Here is a 20,805-nt window from a genome sequence, read left to right on the forward strand (position 1 = left end):
TACTAACAGGCTTAGCACTCTGCATATTGAACTTGCAAAGAACTTTCTCAATGTACCCCTTCTGACTTAGGTACAATTTACTTGATGGTTCTTTTGTGTATCTACTTCTTTATGTTGATGACATGTTGACTTTTCATGGTTCTTTTATCTCTCCTTTATCTTTTGCTGCTATCAACATGTCATCAACAAAAAGAAGTAGATACACAAAAGAACCATCACTGTTTTTCTTAAAGTAAACACAACTGTCAAAACTACTTCTTTTGAAATCATGAAAAACCATAAAGGAATCAAACCTCTTGTACCACTGCCTTGGTGATTGTTTCAAACCATAAAGAGTCCTCTTTTTCTGAGACTGTAAAACCCTCTGGTTGTTGCATGTAGATATCCTCTTCAGGTTCTCCATGCAAAAATGTAGTTTTTACATCTAACTGCTTAAGCTCCAAATCATGTATGACCACAATACCAAGCAAAGCTCAAATCGAACTATGCTTCACAACTGGGGAGAACACATTTGCGAAGTCTACTCTTGGAATTTGACTGTAACCCTTTGCAACAAGCCTTGCTTTATATCTAGGTTCTTCAACTCCTAGAGTCCCTTCTTTCTTTTTAAACACCCATTTACAATGAACAGTCTTCTTACCTTTAGGAAGTTTCACAAGATCCCATGTTTTGTTTTTGTGAAGTGATTCCATCTCTTCTTGCATAGCAAACATCCATTTTTCTGAGTCTTCACAGCTAACCGCCTCAGAATAATTAGATGGCTCTTGGTTTGCATCTATATCTTCAGCCACATTTAAAGCATAAGCAACTAAATCAGCTTCGACATGCTTCTTTGGAGGTTTAATTTCTCTTCTAGTTCTGTTTTTGGCGATAGAGTATTGTGGTGAAGAAGCAAATCTATTCTAAATTTTTGTACTTGCTTGAGGAGTTGACTCTGTATTAATCTGATGCTCCACCTACTTTTGATTTTCTTTATTGGAAGAGTCTTTAAGAGATAAGTTAGGTAGCATAGCAGTTTCATCAAAAACAACATCTCTGCTAATCACAACTTTTCTATTTTCAGGACACCATAACTTATACCCTTTTACACCAGCTTTATAACCAAGAAAAATGCATTTAATGGATCTCAATTCCAATTTTTCATTATCAACATGAGCATACACAGGACACCCAAAAATCTTTAAATCAGAATAGTTAGTAGGATTACCAGACCATACCTCTTGTGAAGTCTTTTTCTCAATGGCAACGGATGGAGATCGGTTGATCAAAAAACATGCAGTAGAGGCTGCTTCTGCCCAAAATGACTTTGGTAAGTTGGCATTAGACAACATACATCGAACCTTCTCCATGATCATTCTATTCATTTATTCTGCAATGCCATTTTGCTGTGAAGTATGGCGAACTGTCAAGTGTCTCACTATCCCTTCTGACTTGCACAATCTATTACACTTATCAGAACAGAACTCTAAGCCATTGTCTGTGCGGAGGTATTTTATTTGTTTTCCCATCTATTTTTCAATCATAATTTTCCAAGACTTAAATACGGAAAACACATCGCTTTTCTGCTTCAGAAAGAACGCCCAAACTTTTCTGGAAAAATCTCAATAAAGGTTAGCATATAATTAGCTCCACCTCTTGAAGGCACTCTAGATGGTCCCCACAGATCAGAATGAATATACTCCAACGTTCCCTTCATGTTATGGATTCCTCTGGTGAATCAAAATCTCTTTTGCTTCCCAAAAACACTGTGCTCACAAAAATTCAGTTTGCAAATTCCTTACCCATCAAGAAGTCCTCTTTTGCTCAATTTTGCCATGCCATTCTCACTCATATGCCCTAGACGCATATGCCAAAGTTTAGTAATATCATCATCTAAAAAGGAAGAGGAAGCGACAGCTGCATCACCAGTAACAGTAGAACCCTACAAAACATATAACTTGGCAATCTTTCTCTGCCCTTTCATCACAACAAAGGAACCTTTGAAAATCTTTAAAACCCCATTTTCAGCTGTGTATCTGTACCCTTTTGAATCAAGAGTACTCAACGAAATTAAATTTCTTTTCAATTCTGGAACATCTCGTACGTCACTAAGTGTTCTGACAACTCCATTAAACATATTAACTTTAATTGTTCTAACACCTACGATTTTACACGAAGCATTATTTCCCATCAAAACAACACCTTCAGACACTGTTTCGTAAGTTGTAAATCAATCCCGATTGGGACTCATGTGGAAAGTGCAACCTGAATCAAGTATCCACTCCTCGCTCACTTTAGAATTGTTGACTGAAGCGACTAGAAGTTCACCATTGCTGTAGTCTTCTACAACATCAGCTTCACCGAAATTTTCTGGTTGTTTTCACTTTTGATTTGCAGCCTCCCTTTTAATCTTGTTCTGTAGCTTATAGCACTTAGATTTAATGTGCCCTTTTCTTCTTGCAGTAGTTACAAATTTTACCTCTGTTTGAAGACTTTGATCTACCCTTAGATTTACCACGAGGATTCCGTTCCTGTGTCCTACCATGATCATCATCAACATTCCGATCTTGTCTCCCACGCACAATGAGACCCTCTCCTTGAGAGTCGGGTTTAACCACAAGATGCTTCATCTTATCATACGAGGTTAAAGAATCATAAACCTCATCACCTGTGAGAGACTCGCGGCTATATAAAATCATGTCTCTAAAGGTTGAATAAGACGGGGGCAACGAACAAAGTAGAATCAACCCTAGATCTTCCTTATCATACTGAACCTCCATGGCCTTCAAGTTTGAGAGAATTTCTTTAAACATTGTTAAGTGTTCGTGTACAGACGCACCTTCCTCCAAACGATGAGCATAAAGACGCTGCTTCATATGCAACTTGCTTATTATAGTTTTCGACAAACATATTTGTTCTAGCCTATTCCATAAAGCCGCGGCGGTCTTCTCTTTCATCACATCCTGTAAAATTTCGTTGGACAAATGCAGATATAATTGTGTTAACGCCTTTCGATCCTTACGCTTCTTCTCTTCATCTGCTAATGTCAAAGGCATCTTATCTATCCCTAGTAGGGCATCCTCCACATCCATCTGTGCAATAACTGCTTGCATCTTAATTTGCCACAACGCAAATCTGGTATTGTGATCCAACAGCAAAATTTCATACTTCAAAGACGCCATTACCGTGATCGAGATGAATAACCCAGAAGCTCAGATACCAATTTGAGAAAAAAATAAAATAAAATAAAATAAAATAAAAAACTTATAGATTTTTACATGGAAACCCTTTCGGGAAAAAATCACGGGCAGAGGAGAAGAAAATTCACTATGTCGAATTCGAATTAATTATAAGAGGAATAGACTATATCTATTTATAGGCTTGTAAAGCCATATTCTAGTAAGACTGAAACACCTTATTCTAATAAATATCAAATATATGAAATTTAATAAGGTTTAAAAAACCTTATTCTAAAATAAAATAAAAGAAGTGTAATTCTATATGGATTCTTCTTTTATTTTATTTTACCACTGTATTTTATTTAAATAAGATTTCAGGCCACTTAATTCTAACAGTCCCAAAATAGCACTTACTTCTTTTAACAAATAGTTGATGTTGCCTCAAAATCATGAATACTTTCCTAAGGTCTGCCAAGTGATAAACCCAAGTGGTTGAATAGACCAAGATATCATCGAAAAAAAAAACTAGGACTGTCTTCCTCAATAGGTGCTTAAAATGGAGTTCATCAAACCTTGAAAAGTAGAAGAGTATTGGTGAGACCAAAGGGCGTCGCCAAAAACTCAGTGACCCTCATGAGTTTTGAAAGTTGTCTTTGGAATGTTAGGCTCAAACATTTTAAATTGGTGGTATCCAACTCTAAAATCTAGCTTGGAGGAAATTCTAGCCTGGCCTAACTCATCTAGAAGCTCCTCAATAATTTGTATTGGGAATCGATCTTTCATAGTCAACTGATTAAGCTATCTATAGTCTACACAAAATCTCCACCCTCCATCCTTTTTCCTAACCATCACCACTGGAAAAGCAAAAGGGTTGCAACTATCTCTAATTATGCCAACTTGAAGCATCTATTTAATTAGCCTTTCCAACTCAGATTTCTAAACCATGGGATATCTATATGGCCTGACCTTGGCAACTGCCCCTTTATCCTTAGGGGGTATTCGGTGGTCTTGGAATCTTGGTGGGGGTAGACTAGCAACTACCTGAAAAATGTCTTCAAATTCATCCAAGAACAATTGTAATTCCTCAGGTATGTCTCTTGATGAAGCCGCTGATAAGGTCATGGGTCAGCGCTAGTCATGAACAAGGTACAAGGATCCATTTCTCCATGGATCATTGAAAGACACCTTGTAGCTTGCCCTTGACTCATCAGCTCAATTTCACCATGTAAAATAAGTTGTATAATGCATAGGATTCCCTTTGAAGAAAAATGCATAACCATCAAGTCAAAATTCCAAGTGATGAAACCCAATGAGAGAAGCCACTGTATTCCCAGCACAATATCATACCTTTTCAATGGTAATATCATAAAATCTACAGCAAAAGTAGCCCCTTGAACCTTTCAATCCACATTCTTGCAAATGCCCCTAGTAAATACTTGTCTCCCATCAGCTACTGTAACCCTCAACTGCTGTTGTGGATCAACTGGTAATGCCAGCCTAGTGATTAACTTAGTATCCAGGAAGTTATGAGTGCTTCCTAAGTCTACCAGAAAAATAGCTTTAACAATGCCCATGTTTGCCCCAAATCTTATAGTGTGAAGGCCTTGAGACCCTTTAATAGCATGTAGGGACAGGACAAGTGTTTGTGGTTTCTCACCTTCCCCATTAGAGTCCTCCAACTGTTCCGAGAATTTTTAAAACTCTTCTATATCCTCCTCACCAAGTGATTCCAATAGCATCCAATACAATTGACTTTTAACACACTTGCGGCCAATGTGGTATTTGGCTCCACAATAGAAACAAAACCCTTTTTTGCTTTCTCTCCACCATAAGTGCAGGACTTATACTTTTAGATAGTCCTTTAGAATGAGATGACCCTATAGGTGTTAAGTGCCCTGAGTGAGCAGTAGAACTAGACTGGGAATAGGTTGGTCGCCTAGCCATGGAAGATAGTGGTGGGGAACTAAAACGAGACAAGGAATTGATACCAGTCAACAATACCTTCTTGGAATAAATGGCTATTACATCTTCAACTTGTCTAGCAATATGAAGTGCTTCAACTAATGACTATGGTTTAGAAAGCTGAAGATATTAGTTGACTTCCAAGTTCAAGTTACTAATAAAAATACTGAAAGCATAAGATTCAGGCAATTGCAATTGTGTTAAAAGGCTTACAAACTGATCATAGAAGTGGTCCACCGAGCCTTGTTGCTTCAAGGTTACCAATTCAGCCATAGTATCCCTGAATATGTTGGATCTGAAACGCTCCTTTAGACTATGGACATAGCACGTCCAGTCTAACATGTGAAGACCCTCATGTTTCTGAGTATAGAGGTGATGCCAGTCTAGTGCTCAACCTTCTAAGTGTAACACAACTATACGTGCCTTATCACACCCAGGCACTCCTTCAGCTACAAAGTATTGCTCAAGTTTCGACCACCATCCCCCGCAATCTGACCCGTCGAATTGAGGACACTCAAGCCTGCAAGGACACTCCTAAACTAACCTGGATTAAGGCAAGTGACTACTTGGAGGAGGTGGAGGAATATTTATAGAATCCTTTCGTGGAAACCCCAATGGAGGCATTTTCATCACTTCCTTCCATTTGGCAGCAATTGTCGCCCTTAGAGTTGTAGAATAACCTAGAAACTACTCTAACAAAGAGTGTAGTTCCGATCGCAAATCTTCTTTAAACCCCTGCAATTTGGCATTCCACTTAGTTTCCAGTTGTGACAACTCCCCTATATTTTTTCCAACTCTTTCTGCAACACGGTCACATCTTTCTACCCATGAATGGTTACACCGTCCCCAGCCATAGGAACACTAAAGCTCTGATACCTTTTTTAAGATCAAAACTGAAAATCCAAGAAAGAAAAGAGAATAGAAAATAAAAGAGAGAAGAATACAAATGAGAGGTGTGTTGACAGTTTTCAATTTTCATATCCAATACTGCCAATTACATGATTTATCTAAAAAACAATTGAATTGTCTAACAGTCAAATTAACAGAAAACAAGGAAAACAAACTATGATTGTTTCCTATAAAACGCTCCGTTTTATTTAACCTGATGCGCACTGTTTTTATAACCTACTCTCGGCCCAACTGATCTAGCCCATTTGTTTCATAATTTGACCCATAACACACTACTCCTTCAAGGTGTTTTTCGATCATCCTTTGGTGTCGTTTTCTTTTCTAAAGGAGATCTTGGTCTAATCTAGATCAAAAACTCAAGTTGTATTTTATCTTTCAACGATTTTTTAGCATTAATCCATAGTTAAGTCGAGATCTAAGTAGAAGAGGGAGAACCCATAGTGCAATGGTTCAGGATGTTAAACTTCGTCTACTGTAGACTGTAGACGGCCTGAGTTTTGACACTACCAAAGGCCTTCTAATGGGCCTTCCACGGAGGGCTAAGATTCCGATCTCTTCAAGACTAATATTATGTTTGGACTTTACCCATTACATTATATTTTTCTTCTCTTTTTATAGTTTTCATCCCTATGATCTATACTTTGTTTTTTGCGACTGGGTGTCCTTGTGACTTATGCAGTTTTACCCCCTTTTTTTTGTTTCAATCCCTTTCAATAATAGTATTGGTAAATGCATCATGGGCGCCTTTACAACATGAATCTTGTTGTAGAGTGAGTCATGCTTTTTAAGGTGTGCTTGGTTTCATCAGTACAATTTTTTCCTACTTACTCTGTCAAGCAAAGCTAGTTGGGACCATGGTGTTTCTCGTTGTTCTCTCTTTGATGATCCATGATAATTCAATTTTGAAAACAAAAAAAAAAAATCATATCCACAGGCCACGAGCTATAAATAATAAAAATCGGGCTATCTTAAATAATTTATTCATTTTCATTTCACACTTGAAAGACTACTAAGATAATTGCCAAACATATACATATACACAACCTTAATTAAATGAAAAAAAAATACCATCTATTTGCCAATTTGCCTGATTAGTATCATAAATAAATAATTGAAGCCTATAATTTCACTAAAGTAACATTTCTTTGGCAAAAAGAAAAATATTTCATTAACAGACATTTCTAACTTCATAAACTGAAACTATAATCTATGGAAAGGTTCATTTAGGCTAACTAGATAATTTTATTCTTCTCATGGAAAGAACTACCGGGTTAAGTAATCGAAAAAAAAAAAGAGTATATATTTCAACCAAAATTTCAATTAATTTGAATAAATCTAGAAAATCACTATTTAGCTAAGCTTTCCATGAATTTTAGATATTGTCAGCGTTTTGAGGAGGGCTACCTGCAAGCCAACCCCATACACCACCTGAGCCTTGCCTCTGCTTTGCGTTCAAGGCAGCTTGTTGAGATGCAGCTTTTTGCCGTTGCAGGAGTTCAAGCTCCTTTTGTAGCGTTTCCATCGTCTGAAGTTTCTGTCTTTGTTCCGCAACATCAACCTGTTGATTGAAGAGTATTGAAAAACAATTTCAAGCTTTTGCGCAATAGCAATATTTCAAATTCACCCAGTATGCAGAAATCAGAATTTGAATGAAAGCCCACTCAATACAGAGGAAACAGATAAATTTACAAGATAAGCAAAAACAATATTCTCTTGATCTTAAAATACCTCTAATTTAAAACATCTAGACTGCTCGGCAGCAAGTTGACTGCGTATAGTTTGGAGCTCCTAAAATGTAAACAGGATATCGTGAGGAAAATGTCTATGCTTATATTACGCTGTTTTCAAACTTTACAACTGAAAAAAGAACCACATGACCAGCCATTGTTACACCTAAAGAAATTACCTTGTGCAAATCTGAGTTTTGCACCTTAGCTTCAGCAAGTTCTTGCTTTAGCTGGAGAGACTGTAACTTCTCCTTGTTGAGTGACGATTCTAGTTCTTCCTTCTCCACTTTGAGAGTTGCTATTATGCGCTCGGTAGTCTCCTCCCCTTCAAATTTCTGCATATACATTTAAATCTTGAGTAAAAGAAATGAATTGGCAATATAGTGGACATGACAGTCCAATCACCTTCAAGCTTCACTGATTTTTTATTCTCAAATTAGAAATGGTCAAAATTATTGTTAAATTATATAAAAACAAATTATTTGCTACAAATTTGCAACTCACCATATGGCAATTTTGTAAGGTTGCTTATGAATGTTATTTAGCATACCATGTCTGCTATATCAGAAATATGCAAATCAAGCATTCAAGATACTAGATTTTGGGGTTTGACTCCATTCCATTACTTTTTCATCCATTAATATCCAACGCATGTTTAATCACCATTCATAAGTTGATTTTCACATTTAATAGATGGGTCTTACATGAGTCCTACACCTTTGAGTGGTGATGATCATTGCACTGGATACTAATGGATGAACAAGTAATGGAGCGGATCTTAACCCTAGATTTTAATACACCTAGTTGAGTTGGAGTCATTGAGTCAAGTAACACCAAACTCACTCAGAAACATTATAATAGCATAGATAGTAAATACCTGATGCCCTGTGTCAATATTATCCATAACAATTTCTCGTATCTTTCCTTCGTGACCAACTTCAAACTCAGACTCCAAATCTCTGGTAGGATTTGTAACGTTATGGATGGCAGAAACACTATCAGGAACACGAGCCTCCATCATCTTCGATTGCAAGGTTGATTTGTGACTTGGCTTAAGAACATTAACCTGGCAACAAAACATAAAAGATCAAATAGAAACAAAAAGATCAAAGTCTTAAAGAGGCTAAAACTGTCTCTACCTCATTGTTATAATGCCCATTATATCCTCCAAAAGATATAAGCATATCTTCACCATTGAAGGAGCCCACGACCAGACTCAAGCCCTACAATAAATTAGATAATAATTTACAATTTCAGTCACTGGCAGTGAAAGTTACCGGCTACTTGTAGAGGGCAATATACCGCAACTATATGACTCGTTTGTTTCACAGCATTACATACCTATGTTATTCAAATTCGGGTATGGGTGTCAGCTACAGGATACAGGTATGTGTTAACACACGTATGCTCAGTTTCTCCATGTATTTGGAGAATACTAGTTCCCATGTCATGTACGTTGCACGTGATTTTATGTGTTTATTTTTTTAATTTATTAAATAATATATTTTTATAATTTTTATGAAAATATATATTTGCTAATTAAGTGAAGATCAGTCTAACTCATATAAAAGTCCATTAATTTGAAAATTAATTGAAAGAATAAAATAATATTTTTAAAGCAAAAAAAAATGAAAAACAATCGGTAGTAAAATATTAAGTAATTAGATAAAATAACTTATGATTCAAATATGAATCAAAATTTTACCTACAAAGAATCATCACTTTAATACTTTATTTCCTTTGACATAATATTCCACAACACAATGGTAAACAATTTTTAATGCTGTTAACGGCTGAGCAATGTGATATAAGATTGGCAACTTTAGGTACCTAACAAATTCTTTAGGTACCAAAATGATAATTGCATGCAGCTTCGGGGGTAAATAATACATTAACCCTATATATAATGTTAATCTCACATTTAATTTATATTAATTATAAAAAATAGATTTTAACATTATTAACTATGATCATATTTAAAATAAAAATCATATTCATATCTATAAAAATATATTTATTTAATTTAAAAACTTGAATTTTTATTATTTTTAATTTATCCAATTATATTTACTGATTTTATAGGTTTATAATTTTATTAATTAACAATATATTATGTTATTTTTAAGAACTTTTAAATGATATGACCAATTAATTGATTTCACATTAATATACTATTATATTAATTAATATTTAACTAATATTACTTTCACTACTATCACGTAATAATACTAATAAATTGTTATTTTAATGACAATTTAGTAACATAATTAACAATAAAGGGTATTCTTGTTAGTTAAAAAGTTTTTCCAAACTCATGCTTTTATATATATTATAATGTGTTGGATATGAATGTTGACATGGAAACTTTAAGAAATATGAAGAGTTGAAGCAACATAATTAAGTTAAATAACCAATGAAGATTAACTTAATTGATGAGATGAACATGCTTAAAATGTTATTAAAGACACCCTGTTAAACGATCATAATAATTACAGAAAAGAGCACAACATCATATGTAAAAAGTATACTCGATTTACTTGCATCTTTCTACCATTCCTTGTTGATCCGCATGGAGAAGTTCAATCTCCATTGCAGCATTTCTGACACAATTGAACCACTATACATATGACAAACCAATCCAAGAGAGATTTTTCACATGCATAACATTTTACAGGTAACAGCATTTATAAGACGTAAAATACCTCACTAGCAAGAGGAACACGTCCTTCAACTGATGCCACAACTGACCAAGCGAGGGTTGACATGTTGAGGACAACAGTTTCCAATGCCCCTTAAAGGAAAAAAACATGGATAAACAAAGAAGATTTAGGGGCAGTAATAACAGTTACCTTTCTTTTCATGCAATCAACAGATCCTCCAGGATTGTTCTTATCTTCAGATTGGATGCAGACACTTGACAGTATAATAACACTAAAACTACGTATAACCAGGGAAGTCAAGGAACATATTTAACCTTCTATTTGATTTTAAAGCAAGACATTTACCACTTTTATTGTCTCCACCACCAACAATAAACCAGTTCTCCCCAACAGTCACACTTGCATGACCAGCCCTAGGAGTTGGTATCTCACCTTGTTGTGTGGGTCTTGACCATTCCATCTGCAAATCCAAATGCATGAGATAGATATACTAATTCCTCAGACCAGCACATGAAAAAATGCAAAAGCAGAATCATCTTACAGCTTGCAAATCAAACACATGCAAATCATTGAAGCAAGTAGCATGTGAACCCCCACCAAAAACAAGAAGGTAACGCTCTGCATGTATAGCAGCAGCATGATCAGCTCGTGGTGATGGAGGAGCCCCCCTGCAGGACAATGAAGAAAAACAAAAGATTAAGAGTTGCCAAGGACTATAATTTTCAAGCGACACTTTTCCAATCGGTAATATAGGTACAAGGGGTTACTCAAAATAAAATTGAAATATAAGGATTAGATAATGCCGTCTAGTAGTAGAAAGGCTAGATTCCTTACCTATCTGGTGGAAACTACACTTAAATCTAGTGTTAGAAAAATGGAAATTCAATTATGTTATATGTCTGATGTAATTCACCCAAAGAAAAAGTTCTATACAACATTTTTTGTAATTTAAATATTAAGTTATCATCTGGAATGAAATTGACCTAATTTTGAATTCAATTCTGATCATGTGCTAATCTTATTGAACAAGTTTAGGAAGAAGAATTATTCTTATTTTTTCTAATCTGACTATAGCCTTTTAAAGAATAGTAGGAAAAATAAAAAGAAAATAATCTCTAGAAATTAGTCTATCCCTAAAAATTAGTAATTTGATTATGGCTAATAGTACAAGGAAATTCCTAGAACTAAGGTAGAAAATTTGCTTAATTTAAGGAATTCCAACACTCCCCCTCAAGCTGGAGTGTAGATGTTAATCAAACCCAGCTTGCCCATAATTTCTTCAAACATTTTTCTGCTCAAGCTTTTGGTTAACACGTCTGCTACTTGTTGTCTTGTAGGTAGATATGAAACACAAACTTCCCCTTTGTTAATTTTCTCCGTAATAAAGTGGCGATCAATTTCCACATGCTTGGTACGGTCATGGTGTACAGGGTTATGAGCTATGCTAACTGCTGCCTGGTTGTCACAGTATAATGTTATAGGTTTTGTATAGGATAATTTTAGTTCTCCCATTAGCCGTTGTAACCACATTCCTTCACATATACTGTGGGACAAAGCTCGATATTCAGATTCAGCACTGCTGCGTGCCACAACAGATTGCTTTTTACTCCTCCATGTCACGAGATTACCCCAAACATAGCTGCAGCAACTGCTTGTGGAGCGCCTGTCATTAACTGCCCCTGCCCAGTCTGCATCAGTGTAGACTTCTATGCTTCGATTTACATCTTTCTTGAAATGCAACCCCTTACCAGGAGTCCCTTTTAAGTATCTCAATATCCTGTAGGCAGCTTCCAAATGTTTCTCCCTAGGAGCATGCATAAATTGACTTATAACACTTACTCCAAAAGCTATGTCCGGACGAGTGTGAGAAAGATAGATAAGTTTTCCCACTAACCGTTGATATCTCCCCCTATCTACCTCTTCTCCATCCTTATCAGTTCCTAATTTAAGGTTTGGTTCCATAGGAGTCTCGGCTGGTTTGCAACCCAACAGTCCGACTTCAGAAAGTAGATCAAGAACATACTTTCTTTGAGAGATTGAAATACCTGCCTTTGACCTTGCTATCTCCATTCTTAGAAAATCTCGAAGATTCCCCAAATCTTTAAGTTGAAACTCAAGACTTAAGAACTCTTTTAGTCTTTCAATTTCAATAGAATCATCCCCTGTCAATATTATGTCATCTACATAGACAATGAGAATGCAACACTTCCCATTATCCGAGTGTTTGTAGAATAAGGTGTGATCAGCTTGACCTTGAGTATAATGTCTACTAGTCATGGCTTTGGCAAAACGATTAAACCAAGCCCTAGGGGATTGCTTTAGTCCATACAAGGACTTCTTCAACTTGCATACTTGACCCTTGCTTCCTTCGAATCCAGGCGGAAAATCCATGTAGACTTCTTCGTTTAATTCTCCATTGAGAAAAGCGTTCTTTACATCCAATTGGATCAAAGGCCATTCTAAGTTGACAGCAATTGAAAGAAGCACTCGAATAGTATTCAATTTGGCCACCGGTGCAAATGTTTCCTCATAGTCCAACCCATATGTTTCAGTGAAACCCCTGGCCACAAGTCTAGCCTTGTATCGATCAATGCTCCCAATTGTGTGGTGGAAATCCACTTACAACCCACGGTCTTCTTCCCAGTAGGTAGTTTAGATATTTCCCAAGTTCCATTGTCTTCAAGAGCCTTTATTTCTTCCAACACAGCTTGCCTCCATTTGGTTGACTTAAGAGCCTCTTCTATGTTTTTTGGAGTTTCTATAGAGTCAACATTAGAAACAAAGGCATTGTAGGATTTAGACAAGTTTCCATAGGATACAAACCGAGAAATGGGATGTTGAGTACAGCTCCTAGTGCCCTTTCTTACTACAATTGGAAGATAGATGGAAGATGAAGGAGGTGAAACTTCTTCCTCAAGACAGTCCTCGGGTAAAGATGGCATTGGCACTGCTGTTTCTGTTTCAGGCAGCTGATGTCTCCGAGAGTATACATGAAGCCCCTGAGTTTTTTCTTCTTGTTTTTCAGAATGAGTGGGCTGTTTTTCTTCATTAGTATGGTTAATCACCCTTGTTTCTTGTTGCTGAACAGTGGAGACAGGAAAAACAGGTTCCAAAACAGGAAAAACAGTGGCTGTAGGATTTTCAACAGGTTTTGTAGTGGTGGTAGGGCTGATAGAGTCTTGAGGTATAATGAGAAGATTGCTCAAGGTCTCATCTTCACTAAGTATCTCCCCCTGAAGATGAGAGGCTGAAAAATATGGCTCGTTTTCGAAGAAAGTAACATCGAGGGACAAACATCCGGTGTAAGGTTGGAGAGTAGCACTTGTACCCTTTTTGTGTAGGTGAGTAACCAATAAAGACACAAGTGTGGGCTCTAGGATCAAGTTTAGATCGGTTAGGTTGATGGTTGTGGACAAATGCTTTGCAACCAAATGTTTTGGTTGGGAGATTAGGAACACGAAACAAGGGAAAATTTTTTTGAAGAGTATGTAAAGGTGTTTGAAAGTTTAATACCTTAGATGGGAGTCGGTTTATAAGATAACAAGCAATGAGGACAGCTTCTCCCCATAAATACTTTGGTACACCCATGGTAAACATAAGAGCACGAGCCACGGCTACAAGGTGTCTATTTTTCCTCTCGGAAACCCCGTTTTGTTGAGGGGTGTCAGGACAAGAACTTTGATGTATGATTCCTTGCTCAGAAAGATAAGGACTTAGGATAGAATTAAAGTACTCTCTCCCATTATCAGTTCTAAGGGTGTGAATATTTGAATTGAACTGGGTTCGAATCATTGAATGAAAATTTTTGAAGACTCTAGAGACTTCGGATTTTTCTTTAAGGAGATAGATCCAACAAACTCTAGTGTGGTCATCAATGAAAGTTATGAACCACCTAGCCCCTGTGATGTTTTTTACTCGGCTGGCTCCCCATAGATCACTGTGGATTAAAGAGAAAGGTTGAGATTGAACATAAGGTTTCAAAGGATAAGGGACACGAGTGTGTTTAGACAGTTGGCAAACTTCACAGTTCAATGAACTTATTTTCTTATTTAGAAATAGTAGAGGAAACAATTTCTTCAAGTACATGAAATTTGGGTGTCCTAGTCTACAGTGCCATAGCATGATAGAATCTTCTTTTGATGTAGATAAGGCCATCCCTTCTTGTGAACTGTTTTTGTTCCAAACATATAAGCCATCATCAACTTTAGCAGTGCAAATCATCTTCCCCGATTCCTGTTCCTGAACCACACAAACCTAAAGCAGAAAATTCAACAAGTACTTTTTGATCCTTGGTAAGCTTGCTAATTGAGAGTAAATTATAGGAAAGATTTGGAACATGTAAAACTTTATCAAGGGAAAAATTTTCAGTAAGTCTAACTGTCCCAATTCCAGCCACCAGCAAGTAAGATCCATCAGCTATGCGAATCCGAGAGTGATCATGACGAGGTAAATAGGTGTGAAACAAACTTAGATTACCTGTCATGTGGTCGGATGCACCCGAGTCGAGTATCCAGGAAGTTGTGATAGGTTCGTGTATAGTATTTAAAGCAGTACCTTGAATAGCTAGTGACCCACTGGCTGTAGGAGTCCTGAGTAGTTTATGAAGAGCTTCAAGTTGAGTTTTGGTTAGCCAAAGTTTATGAAGAGTCTCAGAGGAATTTTCGGCGTCACCCATGGGAGTAGGGTTTCTAACAGAGAAAACAGAACAAGAAAAGAGAAGAAAGAGTAGGATCAACTGAATTCCTGATGCTCTTGATACCATGAACAAGTTTAGGAAGAAGAATTATTCTTATTTTTTCTAATCTGATTATGGCCTTTTAAAGAATAGCAGGAAAAATAAAAAGGAAATAATCTCTAGAAATTAGCCTATCCCTAAAAATTAGTAATTTGATTATGGCTAATAGTACAAGGAAATTCCTAGAACTAAGGTAGAAAATCTGCTTAATTTAAGGAATTCCAACACTTATGAACCAGACTGAAATTCAAATATCAGATTGTTAGCAGGTAGGATACGTGAACCTTAATCAGGTTAACATTAACAGATCAGGCTGCTTGTGCTCTGCAGCAAGACCCTAGTTCAAAACAAACTCTTGAGATTTTGAAGGCAGCAAATATGATTTCTATGACAATCTCAATATCAAGAACTATAAAAGGACAACTAGCACATTTTAAACAAAGTAATTCATATATCGGATGTATGGATGGGTAGTGCTGAAATAAAATGGACAAAATCATCTTACACAGCATCAATTTCATTCCAGGTCATCGTTTCTAGGTTAAGTATATGTAGATCATTCAAGAGTGTTCTTTTTGCATCCTGTCCACCAAATATCACTAGGGTTGTTCCAACAAGGGTCACAGATTGACCAGCACGAGTGACCTGAAAGGCACTCAAATTAGGGGGAAAAGTTCATAAGATATTGGGAAAGAAAATTCAAAATAAAATAAAAAAAGAAACTACCAAGCACACATTCACGATTGACCTTTATCCTCCACAAATTTTATCTCCAGCCAATGTTCAAGTTACGAATGTGTTTACGTAATAAGTTCTGAGCTAAACATTACCCAGCGATCAACATTACTATACATTCAGTTTTCACTTTCTAATATACCATATTCAGTTAAGCAAGAATGGCTAATCCCCTCAGTGGCCAGTATTCCAGAGACATCAAAAAACTAAAGGCTAGTCTAATTATTTGTGCAGAACAAAAAAACCATGCAAGCTGCTAAATTTCTAATCTTAAAGCTGAAACTTGAGTACATAGAGAGAACAAGATGTAATTAAGAGGAAGAATAGATAAGTACCGGTGCTTTGCCATAAGTACTCAACACTGACCATGTACCAGTTTGCAGATCAAATGCCTTCACTGCCATAAGAATTCAGAACAACAGAATAAGACATCAAGTCAGGGAAGGAGAAGAAAAATAATATCTTAAAATTTTAAAATTGTAATAAGGGGCACAAACAAGTACCCTGGATAGTTTCAGAAGGCACTTTTGTATGGCCAGCAATTGAAAGAAGCTTGTTCTCCCAAGGGATCTAGAGAGAAAAAATAGAGGGGATAGAGAGACAGAGTTAAATGATGTACTGCAGAAAGATAATCAGCATGAAAACAAGAATCTTCAGCAAACAGATTCTAAAAATATGTGCATTAATTCATTAAAGAACGTTGCTTCAGAGAAGTCCAAGTATAATTAAAAAAAGAAAGAAACTGGATTCTTTACTAACCAATGAATGACCAGCACACGGGGCTATATTCACTGGGGATGGTGATTCCACTGACTTAGGTACAACCTTAGCTTCGACCTTTGACCAAGTCCAGCTTCTCAAATCTAGAACCTGTATCAATCCTCACATTAGAGGAAAATATATCAAGTCGAGTTAGACTGACACATAAGCATGCAAACAAGAACCCAAGTTTATCAACAGTACAAAATTAGATTAATATTTTCCAGCAACGGCCAAGAAACTGAGTTACAATTTAATAATATTTCATTTCAGGTCCAAAACCATAAGTAATCTGATGTGATTAGAATGTTACAAAATTAATTCATGGCACGAAGCACTTGTGTTGCATGTTGAGCAAATGATTTACTTACATGGAGGTCATTTAGATAACGTCCATTGTGGTTTCCACCATATATATACATTTTATCCTGAAAAACTGCAGCTCCATGCTGACAAGTAAAGAGTAAATCTTTAGATGAGGAAAAATGCAAGACTACGAAAATTGAATTGGATAGACATGCCAGTACCTGGTAGCGGGCTTTGGGATGTTGGCCAATTACTGGGGGTGAAATCCATTTATCATATACAACAATCGAACCAAGGCCCTCTGATACAACATCTTTGTCCTCAGTTTCCATCAGACCTCCATTTTCAGCAGAAATTATCTTTGTCTCAACGAAAGAATTTGTGTTCTCAATGATAGGCTCAACATTTGAATTATGCTATGAACATGCAAACAAGTTAAGAAGGTACAAGTGAGTACAGAGAACAACAAACCTATCAGAATAACCGTAAAGCAACTTGGCTTCTCTCATTCAAATTTTAAGCATAAAAGAAAAATCATGTGGAAACAAACTTCTTCAAAGTTGAGAAAAAGCTATGAAACAGAGTTACATGCCCTTGAGACGGCAAAGTCACCCGACAAAACTGTGAAATAACAGACCAAGGGAAATTATAAAATTACACAACCAAAACTGTGAAAATAACAGCATACTCACATTCATTTGTACATCTATAACAGGCTCGGAAACAGAGTTAGAAGCCCTTGAATACCATCCTGGTTCTTCTTCCTGGCAAGAATTAAAGAACAAGGACAATGTAAAAAATAGGTTACCAAACTAAAATGGTCCATATACATACACAAAATCCAGATAAAGTTATACCTCCAATATTTTCACAAAGAGACGCATAGCTTCTGTAGAAACCATGTTTCCAAGCTGCTGCCAGCTGTAACAATAATGGAAGGCTTTATGAGAAGAACAATTATCAAAAGGTGGAAAAAAAATGAATAGCATGGATGACATTCACCTGACGTATGAAAATTGCTTTCAACCATCTAAATCCTTGTGTTACTTACACACATATAAAGCATGCTTATAAGTCAATCAGAAAATTAGGCCAATCTAAATCAGATAATACAGAGTAACACAAAAGTATTTCTTCATTTTTTCAACAAGAACTTGAGCAATATAAATTACGCAGAACGGAGATGCAACATCACCAAATACTGAAGCAACTAAAAGACATTCAATCCAAATATGTAACAGGCAGACATATTTGACCTATGTCCATGACATCTCTCTGAATCAGGATCATTATCATTAATCATCGACACCACTTTTAAGCAAATCGACCAAAACACTACCACCCTAAGCATAACCATATCAAACTAAAGTAGCCAAATGTAAACAAATATATATATACGAATTTAAACCTAGGGCTGTAAATGAACCAAGCATGAACAGAAAGAACTCTATTCAAGTTTTTTGTTTATTTTTAACCTTGTTCAGTTCAGTTTATGTTCATTAATAATTTCTGAATCGTGTTCATGTTGTTTGTTTGTTTGTTTAAATTATGTGTGTTCATTCGTTTAAGTTAAATGAACTTGTTTGTGAACATTAAACAATCATGTTTGCGAACATTAAATGAACATGTTCATGAACATATACTTGAGCATGTTCACAAACAAAGTTACTGAATAATGAACAAACAAACAACAAACAAACAATAAATAAACATATATCTTATTTTTTAGATATAAAATAATCAAATATAAATACCAATAATGAATCAATAAAAAAATTTATACAAACAATAATATTATTATTAACTATATAATCAAACAATAAACTATTTTTAAACGAGGTACACATGATTTATTAAACAGGCTTTAAACGAACAGGAATAAGCTTGTTCATGAACATAAAAGAGATGAACAAGCTTTATTTGTGTTTGGTTCTATTAAAAAACAAGCCTCAAGATATTGTTTATGTTCATTTATTTAGCTTGATAAACAAATAGAAACTGAACTGTTCATTGAACTCTATCATTTTACAGCCCTAATTAACCCCAACAACAGGCACCAAAAACAAATAAATAAAACTACACCCAGAAGCAAATGAGCTCGCAGACCTTTTCCATTTGCTATGTTCGACGGGACTCCATGAACTAGGCTTTGGAACATTACAAGGACCTACAGTAGCCTGTAAATAACATAATTAACATGATAATGCACAAAATCAGTAATGTTAAAAAAAAATGAGCATCCCATCTCAAACAATAAATAAACACACTCATTCGATAATTCAAGAGATCAACATCCGGATTGTCTTCAATTCGAGTGAGAAACTAGATCTCTGAAAATTGGACTTGAAATACTCCAAAAGTGAAATCATTTACAAAAGCAATCTAGATGGAGTCCTTAGAGAAAAGCAAATCGATTTAGCAATGAGAAGGCTGGGAGGATCCAGAGAGAGAGAGAGAGAGAGAGAGAAATGACCTGCTGGTATAAGGCGTAGAGGATCAAAGCGACGTCGTTAGAGAACCTGGAGGCAATGTCTTTGGTGTTGGAATTGGGAGATCCATCGAAGCCAGCGTAGGAAGCGGCCGCATAGAATCGTTCCGGGTATGCTGGGCCAGAGTTTGCCCTCGCCATAGTCGCCATTTTTTCCCTTTTTCTTTGATCTGAGATTTAAATACGAATAACATTTATGCCAAGTTTAAAACTCCAGAATTAATGTTTTTCTTTGTTACTAGATGTAAAAAAAGAAACCATATAAAATTATGTTTGGCTGTTGGCGCTTTATTTATTATTTATTATTTATTATTTTTACCTTTTAATAAATACATACTTTAATAACAGTTTGAAAATTTTGGTAATTTCAGACATTTGTAGTGGTTTTAGTTGTGTCGAGGGTGAGCTTTTGTTGTATCGCGCGCAAAGGAGCCCGCTTCAAAACCACATTTTCATCATCATCCATTATTCCATCTACCAACCTATATTAAAGTGTCAAGTGAATATATAAATATTTCTGTAATTTGTATTTTATCAGTATAAATATTTATAATTTTAAAATATCTCATACATCCTTTAGAATCTCAAGTTCTAGATTATCTTTTATCTCAGTTGCTGATGTATTTTAAATTGTATTATTAGATTATAGGAAGCTCAACTATAAATAAAATTATGCACGGATGTATGAAATTTATTAAATTTTATTAATCGAAGCTGTTAATTTTTAAAGTTAGAAAAATAGTTGACTTACGATGACCTTTTGAAAAAGATCCAAGCATTTTTAGATTTATATGTTTTTATAGGGTTTAAAAATCTAAATCTTAATTTCAAAATTTATTTTAAATCACTCAATCTCGAGTTGAGAAGTTCAAATTATGATCGCTTTAGTGAATATTGCGCAAGCAGAATTTTTAGACGGAATTATTACGAAAAATTAGTTATTTAGATTCTCAACCCTTGTCTTAAAACTTCATTCTCTTCTTTCATTGTTTTCTTTAGCTTTCAACTCAAAACCCTAAGCGATTAGATCCACCGCCACATGCTTATCCTTATCCTCCACCGCCTGGGGGATCATATCCGCAATATGGTTACCAACAGACCCCCCATGGTCCGAGCCATGGATACAGTCCTAACGACAATACCATTGGTGGAGCAGGGGTAGGATTCGGAATAGCAGCAGCTGGTGGACCTTAAGGTGGATTGGTGATTCCTGATATGATTGAGAATGTAAATCGGCTTATTTGGGTTGAGATGAAAATTAAAAAAAAATCAATGCAAATTTTGATTCTGTTTGCTTTGGACAAAGATTCATTACCAAAACTAAAACTAACATCAATATAATCATTTGAAGTGGTTGCGGCAAGCT

General features: G+C 35.8%; 1 protein-coding gene across 1 annotated transcript; it reads right to left on the reverse strand.

Annotated features, from left to right (window-relative positions):
* Positions 1-7,120: 7,120 nt before the first annotated feature.
* Positions 7,121-19,705, reverse strand: LOC107893626 (acyl-CoA-binding domain-containing protein 4). Its single transcript, XM_016818665.2, has 18 exons — positions 19,425-19,705; positions 19,058-19,128; positions 17,809-17,872; positions 17,644-17,715; positions 17,173-17,367; positions 17,017-17,094; positions 16,646-16,756; positions 16,390-16,456; positions 16,222-16,283; positions 15,657-15,796; positions 10,958-11,084; positions 10,762-10,876; positions 10,459-10,547; positions 8,896-8,979; positions 8,634-8,822; positions 7,936-8,091; positions 7,758-7,817; positions 7,121-7,587 (listed from the first exon to the last, which is right to left on the reverse strand). Exons 1-18 carry the CDS (start codon positions 19,587-19,589, stop codon positions 7,402-7,404), a joined length of 2,031 nt encoding a protein of 676 aa, XP_016674154.1. The 5' UTR covers positions 19,590-19,705; the 3' UTR covers positions 7,121-7,401.
* Positions 19,706-20,805: the final 1,100 nt, after the last annotated feature.

This window comes from Gossypium hirsutum, chromosome A13 (genome assembly GCF_007990345.1).
Source record: "Gossypium hirsutum isolate 1008001.06 chromosome A13, Gossypium_hirsutum_v2.1, whole genome shotgun sequence".
Classification (NCBI taxonomy): Eukaryota; Viridiplantae; Streptophyta; class Magnoliopsida; order Malvales; family Malvaceae; genus Gossypium; species Gossypium hirsutum.

Coding starts and splice junctions, on each gene's coding strand:
- LOC107893626 (XM_016818665.2), bottom strand. CDS start 19,589: ATGGCGACTATGGCGAGGGCAAACTCTGGCCCAGCATACCCGGAACGA. Junction 17,095..17,172: donor ATCCCAAAGCCCGCTACCAG/GTACTGGCATGT, acceptor TTTACTTGTCAG/CATGGAGCTGCAGTTTTTCA. Junction 15,797..16,221: donor GTACTTATGGCAAAGCACCG/GTACTTATCTAT, acceptor AGTGCCTTTCAG/GTCACTCGTGCTGGTCAATC.